At 32.7% G+C, this 21,656-nt stretch overlaps 1 protein-coding gene across 2 annotated transcripts in view; it reads right to left on the reverse strand.

Annotated features, from left to right (window-relative positions):
* Window positions 1-21,656, reverse strand: part of kcnh2b (potassium voltage-gated channel, subfamily H (eag-related), member 2b) — a 151,248-nt gene that overhangs the window by 60,098 nt on the left and 69,494 nt on the right. For both annotated transcript variants that reach the window (XM_052596531.1, XM_052596533.1), the window contains 3 exons: window positions 10,510-10,665; window positions 8,684-9,160; window positions 7,601-7,812 (listed from right to left, as the gene is read on the reverse strand). In XM_052596531.1, the coding sequence (XP_052452491.1) occupies window positions 7,601-7,812; window positions 8,684-9,160; window positions 10,510-10,665 (845 nt within the window). The remainder of the gene's footprint in view (window positions 1-7,600; window positions 7,813-8,683; window positions 9,161-10,509; window positions 10,666-21,656) is intronic.

The following is a 21,656-nucleotide window of genomic DNA, read 5'->3' on the forward strand; positions in this document are numbered from 1 at the left end:
GGATCGGCCCGTGAAGAGTCGGCCTGCTTGAGGACCAGAGACCGAGCAAAACCACGGCCGCACACACGGGGGTGACTTTAAAAATCATTACTTGCACATGCTAAAATTTCCATATCCAATTAGATAGAGTTATGAACAGGGAACCATGATAAAATGAATACAATCTGAATAAAAAAAAATCAGTTCAGTCAAGCATCAAGATTCAGGCCATTTCTGTGTTCAATTTGCCTCAAGCCCACTTCATATGTAAATTAATCAATTAAATAGTAAATGATAGCAGTAAATAGTTCATCATTATATTTTACTTTTGCAATGAAAGCTATCTGTTTAATCAGATCTATACTGGTTATTTCTTAATTACATATATGTATGTATGTATATATATATATATATATATATATATATATATATATATATATATATATATATATATATATATATATATATGTAACTAGTCTAGTAACTTGCAAATTTTATATCTTTTTTTTTCTTGAAGTGACTGATTTAATCAATATTTTATTAACTATAAATTGAACACATTGTACTATAAATTGAATAAATGTTGTATGATATATTATTATATAATACATAATTTTGTCAACTTAAAATAACTTATTCCTGAAGGACACCATCCTCTAGGAAGTGACATCAGTGGAGGAAACACGTATTATCAATGGATTTGACAAACTATCTAATGTTTTGTGCTATAAATGTGTAATTAGATTACAGAAACATGTAATTTAATTGCATATGTGCGTATTCATGTTCCCATTCAGCACTGAGTAGCAGGAATGACCCTGTTTTAAATGGGTTTGAATCAATGCGGTGCAGACCAGCACCTATTTCAATTACACCCCATGATGAGCCGCCCCCGCCGCCACACCCCTCCCATTAAGATTAATGGCCCATGCACGGCCAAAATGGGTCACCTGTGACGGTTAGAGGCTTCAGGTGGGGCAGGTCAGGTGACACAGGGGGCCGCACACACATCCAGGAGGACTATCTCATTAACATATTCAAATGAAGATGTATAGCTTTAATATTCTCCTGCGGAGCTGAGAGTTTAAAGGGCATCGTGAAGACCTTCAGTAGCTCTTCACATCACTCAATCAATCACACACACACACACACACACACACACACACACACACACAGCAGCCGCTCTTACTGACTCAGCAGTAACACACACCAGCTGCAGGATTATGATTCATGATATTATACCTGCTCTCGTTGCTCTTGAGCTCCACAAATAACACATTTAAATAATCAAATCACAAGATTTAAAAATGTGCAGTTGGTTGTTTACACAATAAATCTGTGGCCCTCAAAATATTTATTATAATTAACGTGCAGGCTTTATTTTTATCATCTTCTATGTAATATTAGTAGGGTCAAGCTAAACTTAAATAATTAATTTCCAGTTTGAATGTGGAATGAAAGGAAGACAAATTTAAATAATTTCTCCATTCAACATCCCTATATCCATCCATATCTTGATCCATCCATCCGTTTGTTTATCCATCCATCTTTCTATATATCATCCATCCATCTCTCTCCTTCCATCTATCAATCCATCCATATCTTGAATCTGATCTAACCATCCATCCATCTATATATCCTTCCTTCCTTCCATCCTTCCATCCATCAATCCATTTGTTTATCCACCAATCCATCAATATATCTATCCATTTACCTCTATATCCACCCATCCATCTCTATCTCCTTCCATCCATCCATCCATCCATCCATATATCCTTCCTTCCTTCCATCCTTCCGTCCATCCATCCATCAATCCATTTGTTTATCCACCCATCTATCTATATATCTATTAATTTCCCCCATATCCATCCATCCATCTCTATCTCCTTCCATCCATCCATCCATCCCTTCATCCATCCATCCAGATCTATCTCCTTCCTTCCATCCATCCATCCATCATCCATCCATCCATCCATCCATCTCTATCTCCTTCCATCCATCAATCCATCAATCCATCCATCCATCCATCCATCCATCCATCCATCAATCCATCCATCCATTCATCCATTCATCCATTCATCCATCTATCCATCTCTATCTCCTTCCATCCATCCATCCATCTCTATCTCCTTCCATCCATCCATCCATCTCTATCTCCTTCCATCCATTCATCCATCATCTATATTTCCTTACATCCTTCCATCCATCCATCTATATCTCCTTACATCCATCCATCCATCTCTATCTCCTTCCATCCATCCATCCATCCATCTCTATCTCCTTCCATCCATTCATCCATCATCTATATTTCCTTACATCCTTCCATCCATTTGTTTATCCACCCAACCATCTATATATCTATTAATGTCCCTCTATATTCATGTATCCATCTCTATATCCTTCCATCCATCTCTATATCCATCTATCCATCCATCACTATATAATTCCATCCATCTATCCATTTATCCATCCACCCATCCATCTATATATATCATTCATCTCTATATCATTCCATCCATCCACTATCTATCTATCTATCTATCTATCTATCTATCTATCTATCTATCTATCTATCTATCTATCTATCTATCTATCTATCTATCTATCTATCTTAAGACAGCACATTACAAACTAGTATTACTTGGATTACTGTGTAATAATTGGAGGAAAGTTTTGCTGAAGTGAGCTCTTCTCAGGCCTTGATCATCAGTGGAGGTGAGGATCTGACAGACTAATGCGTTATTCACTGCGAGAAACGAACGGTTAACATGTACAAGCAGTACGACTCCTGAAGAGAAAGAGAATTGCGGTCGTGTTGGTAAATCAGGTTAGAGACAGCGGGAGGTGACTTCAGGACCCCTCCGCTGTAATGGATCTCCCCCAATTAAATCAACAAGATACATCGGAGTCGTTAGCGATCGACTGTCAGCATTACAGCCTCTTAATGTCTACATCTTAAATTCTCACATAAGAGGAATCACATTTCATCCTTTCAGATAAAAGTGCTTTATGCTCTGCAAAAATACACTGTACAACTTACAGAACGCAAAACTATACGATACGTCACTATATTGAAGCTGAAATAAAATGTAATTCTTCTAAATAAATAAATAAGTGCACATCTCAGCATGAGATAAAATTAGCATGTTCTTCATCTGCATCTGCTCTCAAATGAATATGTAATGTTCTAATTATAAACTGATTAAATCACTCAGGGAACTGACACACACTTCTCCATCAGACACTGCCATACATCTTTTTAATCGTTTAATTTAGTCATTTCCCCATGTGAGGTCCATTTATAATGTCACTTGAATTCCTTTGCACTATAAATTTAAGATGATTTCTCAAGACTCTTATCCTTGGTTCCTGTTTCTGAATAATATCAACCGTGTTTCCTGTATATCAGCTCACTGCGATTAAACAGAAACATTCAGAACGTTCTGGTTTCAATAAATGCTCTGTATGAGAGAGTTCTGAAGGTTACATAAAACATCACGCACTTTTATCTCCCAAAGATCAAGGAAGATGAGAGCGGTTTAGTGCTGTTGATGGTGACAGATCTTCAGGGCTGTTTTAATATCATCCATGTGTTACGAGAGACATTATAATCTCTGAGAGGCCAATGAAAGAGAATGCCTAACATTGATCATTCATTATTGAAGAGTGTTGCATTTCTTTGCTCTAAATTAATTATCTCACCCTGTGCGGCTGAATAAACAGTTCACACGACTGAACGAGGATTATATGATGTATATTCTATCAAAGACACGCGGCTTCCGAACAGAAGGAATGTTTTACACTTGCAGTAAGAGGAGAGTAAATAAGGACACAGACACAAGAGAATTCCAAGCAGTGCTATTTAACAATATTAGATTTCATTTGTATATTTTTCACTTTAGTTAGGGCTGGGAAAGTTAATGCGTGTGCTCTTGACTTGCCTACTACTCTTCTACATACTTAAAAGTATGTACTTTTTCTTCAGAAAAAGAAGAAGGCTCTCTTATAAAAGTATGTGCACCCCTGGTCACGCGGCTGTGAAATACTGCCCCCATCAGGTGACAGACGCAATAGCAGGACGTTTTGTTCCAGCGGATGACAGATTGTCTCTACAATGCACAGATTATGGGAACACATAAAGAGAATGTTCTGGCTTAGCCTGCACAACCACACACAGATTAAGGGGAAATGCATGTGTGTGTGTGTGTGTGTGTGTGTGTGTGTGTGTGTTAGTTGGGTTGAGGACAGAAAATCCAAAATGTTTCTTCATGTATGACAGCAACGTGCATGTGGTTTAATACATCCACCCTTTGGTGTGCTCTTGATTTACTGTCACATTTAGTCATTTAGCAGATGCTTTTATCCAAAGAGACTTACAGATGAGGTCAACTGAAGCAATCAAAATCAACAAAAGAGCAATGATATGCAAGTGCTATAACATGTGGCAAGTTCGCTTAATGCAGTACACGTTGCAAGGGTTTTCTAAATAATATAATAAATAAAAAGAACACAGATAGAATATAAAAAGAATAGAGCAAGCTAGTATGATTTGTTAATGTATGTGTGTGTGTGTGTGTGTGTGTGTGTGTGTGTCACTAAATATAGCCCAAAATAAATTAAACACACAACTGGGGTATCAGATCAATAAAACACTTAACCATCCTACACTACTGGTCAAAAGTTTATGAAATAAATCTTTTCTGCTCACCAAAGCTGCATTTATTTGATAAAACAAATAACAGCTGTTTTTTTATTAAAATATCGGGCAGCAGAAATGTTTTCGACAATGATAGCAGTGAGAAATGTTTGTTGAGCAGCAAATCATCATTTCAGAATGATTTCTGAAGATCATGTGACAGTAATGATGCTGACAATTCAGCTGCGCATCACAGGAATAAATTCAATTTCGACAGATATTCACATTGGAAACAGCTCGTTTGAATTGAAAAATAATAATAATAATAATTTTCAGTTTTATGTATTTTTTAGTATTTTTTATTTTATTTTTGATCAAATGAATGCAGCCTCGGTGAGCAGAAGAGTCTTCTTTCAACAGCATCCTTCCAAACTTTTGATCAGTAGTGTCATTTCTTACACATTGCACAACAATAGAACAGAAATCAGCCTTGAGCGCACTGTTAGAGAAGAAATCACACAAACACACCTGTATAGATGTTATTCCACGCTGTTACATGATAACCTCCAGGTGTGTGCATTGTGTTTTTGAAGCTTTTAGTCTGTGGAGTGAATTTGCTGGATCAGACGGCCATCAGTCTCAACACAAACACACACACACAGACACAAGTTTGGATGCAGAATCACAGAAATATGTATTATCAAAGAAAAAAAAACATTTTTCTTACATTCCTTGATTTGTAATAGATAGTGATGGAAGATCTACACAAAAAAGAAGCTCAAATATACATATATATATATATATATATATATATTAACATAACATTCTGTGTTATGTTTGTAATTTTATTTGGGACAAGTTATGATTACATCATTCCCAGACTTCCACTTTAGTCATAATGCTCAGCTGGCAAGTGCATCCAAACTTTTGACAGGTGGTGTTGTTGATAAACTCAATACACCGTCTGATCCAGCGGACAAAAGCTCAAAGCACAACACACACACACACACACACACACACACATGCATGGTCACACACAAACTCATCTCACAAAGACTCACTGCGGCAATCAATAGTGAATTCTTCCTTAAATCCTGCTGTGGACAAATTAGAAACAGCTGCATTATGACTGATCTGAGAGATGTGAGTGCGCAGTGGTGAACGGGACAGGAAGTGACACGCTGAGCGCTCACTGACACATCTGACAGCGTGTACACATGCTGATTAGAGCTCATCTGATCACTCCAATTAAAGTAATCGCATCATCTGCATCACCAGGACAACAGTCAACACCAAAAACAAGCGCGGTTCGGATGATAACAGTCCTAATCTGAACCCAGAACAAGCTGATAAATGATCAGATACACTCCCAAACATATCATGATAAGACATAATATCAGAAGTACATCAGTGGATAAATACTTAGAATAGTAGTCCTACTGTTAAAAAGACAATTATTATTTTTTTTAATGCATAAAAATTCTCAGTTGATGCATTATGTATGGAATTATCAATTAATCAATGATTATTCATTTATTTATTAAAAATAAATAAATACAAAAAATGCTTAAAAAACTACTTTGATTATTATAGATAGTTTTCTTAGTTTAGACACTATGAAATTAAAATAACATGTATGGTAGAATTTAATAACATATCATTAAAATTAGTTAAATAACTAACAAAACCATAATTTATTTAAAATGTATACATTTATAAATTTATTTGAAACAATATATCTTTGTATGAAATAATTTACAAAATATTTACACTTTTTAAAATAATAAAAAATATATCTTTAGAATTGTTTTCTCACTGAAAACACTTTTTTATGGAAGAATTAATTAACTAATTAATACAAACATTTTTAATTTAAATTTATTTAAATATTTTAACTATTTTCTCAAGTTTATATAATATATTTTGCATTGCAAATGTGTTAACATATTATTAAAATATCTGAAAATAATTGTGCACAAAGAAATAATATCTGTACTTTTTAACATTATGTTTCAAATGCTATCAATAGAATTGAATTTATATTAAACCAAAACTCTATTGAGTATGCTTGATGTGACAACTCACGTGAAACTGATGGTCACATGACCTGAAGATAATCATGTGATCAGGTCCTGTATGTAGGACAGCAGGTGTCACGACTGTGAAGCATCAATCCCTCTTTTTCATTTAATCCGAGAGCGATGAGCATCAGCATATGAGCGTCATGCTACCTCTATTAAATTAACCCAGTTATGTCTGTCTGGGAGAAAATATGAGGGTTTATCTCTACTCAGAGTAATGCAGGATCTCTCCTGAGGAACTGAAGACAAATTCACCTCAAGAGGTCAAACACTCAAGTTACAAGTTACTGTTAGCCTCATTCATAAATCTAGATTGACACAGATGTGACACAGATCATCTATGATGATTTTGATGGTTTGCATTCAACTAGATTTCAATGCATTGAAAAGATCAGTGTAAGCATCTTGCTTAGCATCTCATTTTGTCCAAACCATCATGCATGTGACGTTTTTGAGTGCAATATTCCTTCTGAAACCTTTATTTTCGAGAGTGTGGGTTGTCAAAGTCAGTCGGTGTAACTTTTGCCAAACTTTCCTGTCACGTCTCTTTAACTTCCTGCATTCAAACACTTCATCTTCACAAACACAACAGTTTAGGGAGTTCAGGTTTGCCAGATAAAGCACATTGCATCTGACTGACATCAAAAGCTTCCTTCAAAAACCGTCCTTGAGCAAAAGATAAAGCACGCTTTATCTGGGGCGCCAAAATCTCACGGTGATGCTTTTCTGGCCATTAGAGACATTAAAGTGTGAATCGTGCTGTTTAGAACAGAAGGACGAAGTTGGTCACTCTCTCTCAATCTTAAAACAATCCCAAAAGCATCATTATGAATCAGGATTGTCTGTCTGTCTTATTCAATTTTATACAAACGCTTTCTTGAACTCCTGGGCAGAAGCGTCTTACCTGAGTGACCTTCTCTGTCACGTTGTGCGTGCGGTCGATCAGTTTGCAGGGAGCGATGATGTCCATTTCTCCGGCCGGGAGGGCGATGAGGGGGTCCGGTTTAAAGTCCACAAAGTTGAGCGTGATCTGTGGGATTTTACTGATGGCGCGGTAACGCATCAGATCCGAATCAGAGGTAGAGTTCAGGATGTTGGGCTTGTTGTTCATGACACCTGCGTCAAGAAACAGATTTTGCTTTAGGTCACTGAAAATCTTCTTTTTAGTCTGAAATGCTTTTGACATTTACACTATTTATTACCACATCATATCTGTAGTGGGATCTATAGCACTGTTTTTATATTATATATTTTATATATATTATATTATATTATATTATATTATATTATATTATATTATATTATATTATATTATATTTGAATTAGCTTTCATTTTCAGATTTTTAGTTTTGAAATTTTGTGCTTTTGACAAATTTATATATATTTTTTTAAATATTTCTTTTTAGATTTAATTTATATTTATTTAATTTTAGTTTGAGTCATATTACTAATTCAAACATTTAATTTAAATTAATTCCAAATGCAACTTTTTTAAATTTTTATGTAAGTTTTTTTTATATATATTTTATATATATTTTATTAAATCATGTTTTTTTTTTTTTTGTCTTTCTCGTCATGGTGCATTTATTCGATCAAAATACAGTATTTTTTTTACAAATATTATTACAATTCAAATCAGCTGTTTTCTATGTAAGTATATTGTAAACTGTAATTTATTTCTGTGATGTACAGCTGTATTTTCAGCATCATTCCTCCAGTCTTCAGTGTCACATGATCTTCATAAATCATTCTAATTAAAAACATTTCTGATTATTATCAATATTGAAAACAGTTTTTTTGGAAACAGTGATACATTTTATTTTTCAGGATTCACAGATTAATAGAATGTTCAAAAGAGCAGCATTCATTTGAAACAGAAATCTTTTGTAACATTCTAAATGTCTTCTGTAACATTCTAAATGTCATTTGTAACATTCTAAATGTTTCCTTGTGCAGTAAAAGTCACATGTGTGGTCAGTTTTCTCACCCGTGCTGCCACTGCTGGGTCGAGCGCGGTGCTTTCGGTCCCATTCGGGCCGCATGGCCTCGATATCGTCCACCGAAGACGCGCGGCGCATGCTGTGAAAGCTCTCGCGCGAGCGGCTGTTGGTCAGGCTGCAGTTGGACACCGAGGCGTCCGGATTGAGCCTCTGCGGTCGAGGAGAGGAGTGTCCCAGGGGCAGTGCGGCAGGGTGTGGGGGGGCCGGAGGAGGGGACGAGGGGTCACTGCTCAGGAGGTTGCACTGGTCTTCGGGCAGCAGTGAGGACGGTGTGGTCAGACGGGACGGCTCGTGTTCGGGCAGAGACAGCAGCTCGCCCAGAGCCAGGGATTCGTGGCTTTCTGGACGGGAGCTGCTGGGGAAACCCGTTCCTCGTCCGGCCTCAGGATCCTCCCGCAGAGAAGATTTACTGTTGTTCCTGGAGTTCAGGAGCGGCAGACGCAAACGGATGCCTCGAGCTCGATCTGTGGCAAGAACAGACAGAAAAATGTCAAAATTCTACATTTTTGTACCAAAAACAGTCATGATTTAGTTGTTTAATATTTGTTTTCCATCCTTACAGTTTAATGGGCAGTGTTTTTGTGACTCTAACAATCTCTTACTCTTACTCCAATAATAACAACAATAATAATAAATAAAATATTAATGAAGAGTTTGTTTACAAAAAACGATAAACGGCACTTATCGTGCATTATTCTCCTGATCTGAACCCTGTACGCCTTTTGTCAAAAAAAGTCTTCTGAGGCGTCGTGATTTTTAGTTTTACCGCAGAAGTCGACAAGCGCCCTTGTTGTTTGTGAACAGAAGCCGATCAATTTTAGCTGACTAAAAGTGATCGAGGATGGATAATTTCGAAGAACTTGATGAAACTTGTGATTTCTTCTTCAGGTCGTAAAGGAAAAATAAAGCAGAAACTTTTTCACAGAAACTTGTAAAAGCACTGCGTCACAATGATGAGGGCAAAGTGTGTAATCACAACCTTACAGTCTATAATCACAACATACTATCAGTGAACTTTAATTTAAAAGTTACTGTATTTGTTTAAGTTATTATTACTTAAATCAAAACAACTCAACTGGAGTTCGATTGATATTACTTGGAATGAGCAATAAAAAAAGTGATTTAAAAAAAAACGGGTTAGCGTTTTTTGCAAATTAACTCTTCATACACAAACACACACACACACACACACACACAATTAACAATAGAAATTTCTATGACTTGGGTTATTAATAATTAACTCATATTTAATAATTGAGTTATATCTAAATGTTATAGTTGTAATATCCTTTAATAATTCAATGACTTTAGTTATTAATTTCCAAAATTTCAAGAAGAAAAGAAGCCGTGGTTTACAGTGAATTTAAAACAGCTTAGGGTGTCGTTATAAATTCACTGTAAACCACGGCTTCACATGGTTTATTGCTTTTATAAAACGGTTACTCCATATACTTAGTAAGGTTTCACAAAACAAAATACAGAGCAAATAAAGTGTAATGATATTAATAAAAACAGTATTCTTCCACCAAACAATGTAGTTCCTCAGAAACAACCGAGCAACACACAGAAGTAAACAAAGGTGTGTGTTTGTAGAGTATTTTACAACAGCTTCGAACGCAGTTCAACCAATCAGAATCAAGGATTTAAGGAATTAACTTCAGTCATTGGTTTCTAATCAGAGCTGTAATATTCCATTATATTTTTTCCAGCTTCGGTTTTCAGTTTCTATCAATGGCAAATGGCAAAAATATTTGTCTATTTAAGTATATATTAATGTGTTGATTGTAATCAGTATCTGGACGCAGCGACGTACTTGAATGGCGCCACAGCACAGGCAGCTTATGATTCAGATCCTGCGGGTCGTGCAGTTTATCGTCTGGCATGACCTCGAAATTCAGAATAAACATGATCACCACGCCATCTTCATTCTTCACAGGAACCACGTCCACCAAACACAGGAAACACGCACCTGTGAGAGAACAGGACAAGCTCACTAATATTCATCTGTGCACATGCATCTTTAGAAAAAGCATGAATATGATATTAGTCAACTACTCATTTCTACTCATAAAATTCACAATAAAAGAACTAAATGTAGATTAATCTAGTTGTTTACTGATGATGCATAGAAATAAATTTACTTATTAGTCATTATGCATCTTTTTAAAAAAAATCACAAATACATAGAAAAGTACTGTGAAATTAAATTAAATTAAATTTGAAAAAAAAAATGCATATTGAATTAAATAATAATAATAATGACAATACTAAAAATTATAATAATAAATTGAGCAGAAATAAAAAATTAAACAGAAATAATAAAAAATGAAATTGTAATGTAGACAGTCAGAAACTGAGGATTATTATCCTGGCAAACTAAAATACAACATATTCCCGAATCCTGGGAATGTTCTCATGGACTCGTTAAGTGAACAACTATCATCTGCCAAAAAATTAAGCCAGATTACAAATACTGTGTGTGTGTGTGTGTGTGTGTGTGTGTGTGTGTGTGTGGTAACATCACACATTTATAGACAAAAACACACCGGAAAAATAATGCTGCTTAGATATTATTATAAAACCAATCCTACACATCATACATTACTGATGTCAATCAAACGAGCAATAGTTTCCCAAATACTGAATCTCTTGAACGGACTACACAAAAGTTTCAAACCACACAGAGCGGCACAATCCCAGAGATCCCAGCACAAACACCTGACACCTGAGTCAAATCATTATAATTCAATACACAGAGCTAGAGGAGTGCCATCATAAACACACAAATCCTGACTTTGACCTTTCAGATTTACACCGGCGGCGGTTTCATCTCACCTCCTGACGTCTGAATCCACACGCTTACCTGGATCTGAACACACAGTCAAACAAGACAGAGAGGATGAAGAGACGGACAGCAGAGATTCTCATCAGAGAACACAGAGAGACGGACTGAGACGCTCCAACTGGCCCACTGTAATCCCAGCTGTGAACCACACATGGATTACAGGTCCACCGATGCCATCTGGACACGCCTGTGTGTGTGTGTGTGAGTGTGTGTGTGAGTGTGTGTGTGTACTCGTTTTAGTGCAGAACAGTTGCAAAACACATTTGTAAAAGCCAAAACTAAAAGCAAAATAAAAAAATGCAGTGCCAGTTAAATTGTAATTGTAAAATAAAATAATTTCAAGAAAAACTTCATTATTGACTCCATTTATCTTCTTAATTCATGTTTTTAGTTTTATTGTGAATGGTTTATTAATGCACATTATTCTAAATTATGATCTTTCCTTAAAATGTCATTTTTAGTACCAATAATACAATATTATAGTTTTCATTTTTTTATTTTTTTATTTTCATTTTAGTTAAAGTTTTAGTAATTTTGTTGTTGTTTTTATTGTTTGTTTTTAATGTCTAAATTTAAAGATTTTACTTTTATTTATTAGAAATTTTACTTTTATTTATTAGAAAAGTTGCCTACCTTCAACAAAATAAATGTAACATATATTTTTTTATTAATTAAAAAAAAAATTATGAACAAAAAATAAAATAAAAAATCATATTAAAATAAATTAAATTAAAATAAAATATATTAGATTAAAAAAGTATTAAAATATTTTAAAAAGTAATAAATAAAAGCTGATTTTTTTTCTTTGTAATTAAATAAAATTACATGAAAATTATGTGACTGCATCATATAATAACTATTAATTAATAATATTGATAGTTCATCGTCTAGTTGAATACGTCTTGTATTATTATTTTTTATTTTTTTCTAAAATCCTGTCAAACGTGCACAAACTACTAGCTACTACTAAATATTGTAGAAACATAATTTTCTGTAAAGTTGCTTTGTAACGATTTGTATTGTAAAAAGCACTATACAAATAAACTTGAATTGAATTGAATTGAAAGATTACAACAACAACCAGTAATTTAGTGCTCAATATCTAAATGCATCTATAAGCACATGGTAAAATCACACCAAAAAGAAAGAGTTTACATCTATGGGATCAAACAACTACAATGTCCATTAAAGGGATATTAAAAAAACTGAATTCTATGACGAACTGTACAGCTGCACATCTCCTGATCAACACATGAATACATACATGAACAACAAGAAGAAGAGCCCTGCTGACATGAGCACGCTGACCTGAAAAATACATAATCCCATCTAAACATGAACACACACACACACACACACACACATGTGCAGATTAAGAGTCAGGAGAAGGGATTGGACTTTAATTCATTACGCTTCCGTCCACTTTAAAAGACTAATCCACTCCAAGATTCATGCACTACACACACACACACACACACACACACACACACACACATCAAACACACAACATCACACACACACTCGGCTACATCTGCATTTGTTCAGATTTAAGTAGCACAAGATACATGTGAATGCACACAAAAAATAAATGGTTAAATACAATTAAATTACACTAATAAACAATATGAATATTTTTTGCTTGAAACGAGTAAATATATCTGCCAATGGGGTAAGAAAAATAATCACGTTTCTACTTATTTTAGGCAAAAACGCCTACATTTTTAATAATATTTTCAGAAAACGAGACATTTTACTTGTTAAGTAAATGCATCTTAATTCAAGAATGTGAATTACTAGATAAAAATACTAAGGAAGAAAATTATTTTTAGCAGTGTACGTATTTCTCTGAGAAGTCATAGCACCACCTAGTGGACAAAGTCTTAATCACAAGCAGCTAATCAAAGAGAAGAAATACAGCATAACACATCTCCTCTAACAGTGATACGACACTACATTCAGAGTGTATTCAGGTTTTAATATTCTGCCTATAACTCTCTCTCAGTTGATTTGTGCTGATGAATCTTTTCGTTGAGTTATGGCCACTGAAATGATCATCGATGACGAACTCCCAGAAGTCTCCCTGAGCTGCTATTAGCCACATTCATCAGGAGCATCAGTCTGAGCGACGCTTCTGCTGCGTTCACATCTCTGAAGAAAACACCGCTGGAGGCCTGATGAAACATCTACTGCAGCAATCTTTCACCCGATCCGTAACCTGACACTAGACAAACCGCTTTTCTGGCTCTTAATGAACACTTTATTTCACATTTTAAGTGGTTAACTTAACTTAAGATCATATTTAACCCTGGGTTAATGTAATCCTGTATTATAATGCAGTTTCATCATTGATTATTTCACCACAGGGCTTCATAAACCAGAATTACAAGTGTGAAATATTGCTTAACGCAGGGTTAACTTTGGCCTTAGCCTGGGGTTAAAAAAAACAGGGCTTTCTATTTGCACCATTTGTTCCAAAGCAGCACCAAAAAAATTAATAAAAAATATAAAAAATATTTTTTTAAAAAATAAAGAGGATAAGAAAAAAAATTATAAGCTGATGGTAACAAAGGCAACTTAATACTTCCTAGATTGTGTAAATAGAAGAAAAATAAACCTTAAAGAAGAACCAAGTAAATAAATAAATCATTAAATGAAATAAAATATTACATGTTTTTATAATAATAATAAAATAGTTTATTAAGTTTAATAAATAAGTTAAAAAAATGTAGAATTTAGAAATGTTGCCTTGAAGAAAATCTTACAGAAGAACAAGCAAGTAAATAAATAAATGAATAAATAAATACACAACATTATTATTATTTTTAAATCTTAATATTAAATGAAAAATATGTTTAGAAATTAAGTGTAGAAATTAAATTAATAACAACAATAATGGTTATGACGATGATGATTCTTATTAAATAAAATAACAAAATAAATGTATAAAACAATAATAATGTTTTTGTGAGTGTGATGGTAAAACAAGAATTGCAGTGTTGTAGAATGCAGTAAAAACAGGTGGGAAACATCTAAATGGAGATGATAGTTTAAAGTACAGCCTGGTGCTGCTGAAACAGTTTTGAGTACAGATATATTCAACAGTATAGTAAGAGAAGTGGTGATTGTTGAACACTAGAGGGCAGAAGAGCCTCAGACATCAAACAGCACAGACTGAGACTGATCATAATGATGATCTCATGCTGTGATTAACAGAAACAGGGTCAGGCTTTCATTTGGACAGCAAATAACTGAGCTCTAAACATTAGTTTATAAGTAATTTATTAGTTTATAAGCTAATATCATCCTGGGGTAGACAAAGGGTTAACAGATTCAGATTCAGAGGTCTAGGATGAAATGATGAAATATTAACCCAGGCTACTTGAAATTAAATTATAATAGCTAGGCAAATATCATAAGTTAAAATTCACTGATAATTCTAGAGAAAATCACCTATAATCCTAGTAAAACGTCACTAATAATTCTGATGAAAAATTTCTTTTAATTGCAGTGATAACTGCCAGAAAAAAAAATAATTATTATAATTCCAGTGACAATCACCAACTGTATAATTCTTGTTATGAGCCCAACAATAATATCAGTTAAAGTCACACATAATTCTGCTGAAAAAAATAAAATAAAAATAATAATAATAATAATAATAATAATTGCAATGATAAATCACCAACTCCTGTGACAGATTACCAATAATATTACCATAAATCATAAATAATTTAGGAGTAAAAATCATCCATAATACCAGCAAAAAAATTAAAAATTAATCTATCTAAAATCTAATAATCTAACAAAATTCAGGGAAAATAAAACCACCAAAAATTCACCCATAAAAAATAATACCAGCAAAAAATCAATCGAATGATTCCAGTGACGACAAAAAAGTTGGTGAAAACCACCCATAATCCTAGTGAATTTAGAGTGCTGTCACTTATTCCAGTGATAGTCAACCATGGTTTCAGTGAAATACTAACACAGCTGATCTGAGATCACAAAAGACAAATCAGTATTGTGTGATTAGGCAATATTCACGTACAAGTACCACAGTTTTTACAATGCCATCCAAGAAATATAATAAAATACAATCTTGTTACTACTGTACCTAGAACATGGCACTTTTGTGAGCATGCAGGGTGACACTCACCTTCTCAAGAAGAAGAACAACAGATGGTCAGATTAATGAACATTCATCCATCTGTATTCAAATGAGCTCAGGTTTCACTCAGTGATTGGCTGTCAGGAGTCACATGACCTCCTGTTGATTTCTGACCTAGTAAAGATCCATCTATCTCTGATCAGGATCCCATCGAGTCCTTAATGAACAACACACCTGATCACTTCCCCAACACACACACTCAATTCATTACAAATACTGATTTCCAAAGACTTCTTCCGTGCTTTATGATTACAGGATGAAGAAAAAAAAAAAAATCCACGAGTGTGCTTTAAATAAATGTCAAAGTAGGTAAAATATAATAATATGTAATAAAATATAATGTTAAGTAACCAAATAAATAAAGATGTGATTATTTCTTATGAATAAAGAAAATAATTATTTTTTACAATGCCTCGACCAATGGCGTGAGTTTGGGGGCGGGACTATCTGTTTGACTGACCAATGAAGGTCAAGGAGGCGTGTCCAGAAGCCTGCTTTAGCACACTGATCTCTGAAAGTCTGCAGTTAGTAGAAAAACACTTTTCCTTTTCTCCAGCAGTTAATTGAACGTCCACCTCCGAAGTGTTTTTTTTCGAGAGGGAATGGTCCAGGGTTTCTCATTAGCACATAAAGACGCTGAATCTCACACAGAGAGAGCGGTGTAGAACATGTCTCCCTCCAGGCCTAATTGTGCTCTCGCTCACTCACAAATGAGCTCAAGCTTCACCTTCAGACTCACACATCTCTCAACCCCTTTCCCTGTTTTACTGGACCCAGCGGAGACACTGAGGTCTGCTTCTGATTTCAGCATCTGAATCAAACTCTGTGAAAGTTACACTGACGGAGACACAAATTAATTGCAGGAGTTTAAGAACTACAAAGAAACTGGAACTGAAAGGAAATACAGGATTTAAATATTTCATACATTTAATACAGCATTGAAATTCATAAACATTTTACGATGAGAAGGCACATACATGGTGTTTATATTAGTGGATTCATAAAAAATATTATTAATTTTATTATTCCTTTTTCTTAAATATTATTTTTTTTAAGCAATATTGTTATTTTGTTTAATATTTATATTTTAATTAATTTAATTATCCTATTAATTATTTTATATTAATAAAAAATTTTTTTTACAAATATTGTCTTTATTTTTATTTTGCAATATATTGTAATAGTAGTGTTTGTTATTTTGTTTAATATTTATATTTTAATACTACTACTACTACTAATAATAATAATACATTTTAATATTATAAAATAATTATTTTTAAATTAATATTATCGTATAATTTTTCTTAAATATTTTATTTTTTAAAGCAACAGTTATTTTGTTTAATATTTACATTTTGCTAATAATAATAATAATAATAATAATAATAATAATAATATATTAGTCCAATTAATTATTTTTTATAAACATTATTTTTAAATATTGTCTTTATTTTTATTTTTACAGCAATATATTGTAATAATAGTGCTGTTTATTTTGTTTAGTATTTTTAAATAATAATAATTATTATTATTAGTAGTAGTAATAGTAGTTGTAGTATTTTAGATATTACAATAATTATTTTAAAGTCATATTGATATACATATAATACAAAATTTGGGATAAATTGTGCAGTCTTACAAACAGCAAACATAAAAATAAAAAAAATAAAAAAACGGGGTAACTAGAATCACAACGTGAGGCTGAAAACACTCTTATATCACCATTACAGGATTTATTTTGTAATAATGACAGACTGATTTTACCATCTCGTCTTCCATTATTCAAAGAAAGCTCCGCCTTAATCGCACGCCATTGGTGGAGGCTGAAGATGACACCACTGCTCATAAAAAGCCACTAGTGTTTTGAAAGAGCATACTAAGGGTCTAGAGCTCATCAAGTGTGTTTGGAGATGAAATCCATTTCCTCCAGCTGATGATAGCGATCTGCTGCTGTCTTCAATGTTTACACGCGCTTCTCTTTCATTAGCACATGCCTGAACATCTCCAGGGTTTACTCAGTCAAACCGATCCATGTGTCCATCGAGTACAGGCCCCTCAGAACACATTAGTGATGGCTTCGCGAAAGAAATCACTCAGGCTAGCTGCAATATCGTGACGATCAACAATTAACAGAAAAACATGAGTGCTCTAAAGATGAAGAGAAACACATCAAACTGACTTTTATCATTAAACCACAGCAGTATTTAAACTGCACATGGTCTAAAACAATATACAAAATTAAAGATTTGTTGAAATTAAATGAAAATCCATATGGCTTTTTATTGCTATTATTAAATATGATAGACATTTAATTATAAAAAATCCTGTTTCACACAATCTCATCTCTGCATCTGAAGTGAGTTTCTGTCTCTTTTTAAAGTTGCAAAATGAATAAATTAAGATAGCAATAAATATTAGTATTGCGATTCTGTATTTGCAATGTAAAAAATTAAATATTAAGAACATTATTTTTGTTATAGTTAACATATTTTTTTATTTTACAGTAAAATATCAGTTATAATGTCTTATTTCACTTAAATAATAATAGTATTTAAACAATAATAATAGTTTATGTATATATAAATACAAACACATGCATGTATGTATTTAAGAAAAATATTTTGTTTATATATTAAATATATTTTCTTTACAATATAAAATAAGAGAATATGAATACATAAATGTATAAACTTAAATATTTTAAAAATATATAATGTATGTATTTGTATTTATATATACATAAGTAATATACACAGTACACATACATATAAAATAATAAATAAAATCAACTTATATTGTATGCGTTTAATCATTTGACTGCACTAAATAATAATAATAATAATAATAATAATAATAATAAAAGTTATTATTAATATAAAATTATATATATATATATATATATATATATATATATATATTAATAATAACTTGCTGCATCATTATATATAATTGACTATATATATATGACTATAATATGTATTATGTTTATATTATTATTGTTTTTAATAAAAATCAAACTAAATGTTATTTTTTAATAAAATATTAAACAAAATAATACATATTTAAATATTAAAACTAACACAATTGTGTGATTATATATATGACCATAAAATGTATAATAATAGTAATGATAATAATAATAATTATTATTATAATTATTTACTAAATCACAAAATATTGGGATATCCAGAATACTAGCCAGGATTGGTCTCTTCTCTCTCTCTCTGTTTTTCTTCTGATCATTTTATTGACAGGAAGTGGCAGAGCGAACAGCCTTCAGATGATTACAGATCTGTGATGCACACTGCGTGCTGCTGATGATAACTGATAAGATGATTTCTAAATATCACAGTAATAATGAGTGATAAAACACTGCAGCATCAGCAGAAAGCTCTGTATTTGTGACTGTATCACAGACACACGGCTCTGGAAACAGAGGAGAACGCTGATGACATCATAATCTAAATGCCTCATTTTGACAGCATCACCTGTCCTCCGCAGAGTATGCAATCCCAGAATGCACTGTAACAAATTCGGTAAACAAACATGCATGTAAGATTTAAGATTATGAGTGTCACATGTATGATGTGTGATTTTAAATCATCATATTCTGCTGCTGACCGACGTTCATGTAAATATCAGATGGCAGATATTGCTTTATAATTTCCAGGAGTTTGAAATGCAAATATGGGATGGGCTTCTGGGTGATTTGCATTAAAGTAAAGGCAAATATCAGAAGAATGCCTGCTATGAATTAATGAGCGAAGTAAAGGCAGCAAACATGAATCATGGGAAATGACTGTGTGTGTGTGTGTGTGTGTGAGAGAGAGGAGAACAGAGGTGTTACTCTTCTGTGTAAAACAGCTATTAAAAATTCTGTGATGAACGAGACACACACACACACACACACACACACACACACACACACATGCTAACTTACAGTAGTTGGAGATATTTTATAGATGTATATGAGTTTTACAAACCGCTAATTAAACTTGCTGCATCATTTCAATTTATTTTACTTTTCTTTTCTTTTTTTTTATTAGTATTTTTGTAAGTATATAAATACAATTTCTTATAACTAAAAAATGTATTATATTTTAGTGCTGTCAAACGATAATATATGTGTGTACTGTGTATATTTATTATGTATATATAAATAAACACACATGTATGTACCTATTTCAGATTGTTTTTATATATAATTTAAATATATTTATTTATAATATAAATTATATGAATATAAATGTAAATACATGTCAATATATTCAAAATATATAAACTGTATATGTGTGTCTTTATATATGCATAATAAATAAAAACACATTTATTATGCAAACAAAAACTTTTATTTTGTATGAAATAAATCCGGATTAATCAATACATTAAAAAAGTTTACATCATAACATTGTAACATTTATATGCACATATCTATTTATTAATTTTAGCATTTTTAAAACAATTTTAATTAGCAAGACTTACATTTTGTATTAAATTATAAACTATATGTAAAATTATGAATTAAATATAAATGTTATGCAAAAGAGGGCACCACCTGATTTATTTATTTTGTTAGATTTTGGTTAGCTCAGTTCTGAGGACAAATTTGTATAGAAAATGTAGTTCAGTAGAAACACACACACACACACACACACACACACACACACTGCGCTGACATTTCCTTGAAGCCACAATAAAAGTGTGAAGACTCGTCATGTAAACAGCTCTGAGAGAGACGACAGAAAGCCAGCAGCGCTACAGTAACAGAGCGCTCTGACGTACAAACCAGTCTCAGCTCCAATTAGACCAGAGCTCTGATGGCCTGCTCTTATTAACTTCATCCAGTGTCACGCTTTACAGGCCAGAGAGAGCAGAAGTCCATGAAAGAAGCCCGCCGTTATTCAGAGAGAGCAGAAGAACCGGCTCCAGGAAAGAGAAATGGTTAAACTAGTCACAGGAGACTGCAGTTTCCATGCAACCGGCCTGACGGACGCATCTGAATGAGACAGGAACAGGAAGCTGGTGACAGCTGGAGTCACATGACTGCGTTTAGCATGCTACCACCAATAATGTGTCTGTATGAGATATATGCATGACACACTACATTTACCTGCACGTGCAGTACATAAACCAGAACATATTGTACTTTCACTTTCTGATTTGATATATGTATAAACAGAAGTTGTCCAATCAGGTACATTTGATCTCTGCAATGCAGTAAAAAATTAAAAACATTTCTGTATGTACTGTATGTATGTATAATATATATATAGCTATTAATAACTATTTGAATGTTTCAATATTATATATATATTATATATATATTAACATTTTTTTAAAATAAATATTAAAATGTATTATAATTTTAAAATGCATAATATATATTATAAAACTATATTAGGTGCATCATGTTATGACATTTTAAATAAATTAGCAAATATCACATAAGCTAGTAATAAAATATTACATACACTTTTACATATTTCAGTAGCTATTTAATTTTTTTGCGCTGTTTTTATGCTAAACTGGATTAGACGTGAAAAAATATATTAATGTTTAATATATTTAGATTGAACAAAAAATACTGTAAAAAATATATTATTAAAATATACTTATATGTGTAATATATTATAAAATATTATATACTAATATTAAATATTATATAAGCTAGTTATTTTAATAACTTTAAATTTTGAACAAAAATGCAAAAAAAGTAAAACATTTAATATATTAAGCAAAAAATATATTAAAATATATAACATATTAGTTTAATTTTTAAGCTTCACATACATGCATGCATATGAAGATTGACTCTGCCAAGAAAGTGTTTGTCAGGTTATCAGCTCAAATTAGCCAAGCAAAGCTAGTCATTTTAATTGCACTCGATGCAGGTTCATACAGTATGTGATTGCATTAAATGATTACAGCATTAGTTCTGCCCGTTCTT

This window comes from Carassius gibelio, chromosome B24, assembly GCF_023724105.1.
Source record: "Carassius gibelio isolate Cgi1373 ecotype wild population from Czech Republic chromosome B24, carGib1.2-hapl.c, whole genome shotgun sequence".
Lineage (NCBI taxonomy): Eukaryota > Metazoa > Chordata > Actinopteri > Cypriniformes > Cyprinidae > Carassius > Carassius gibelio.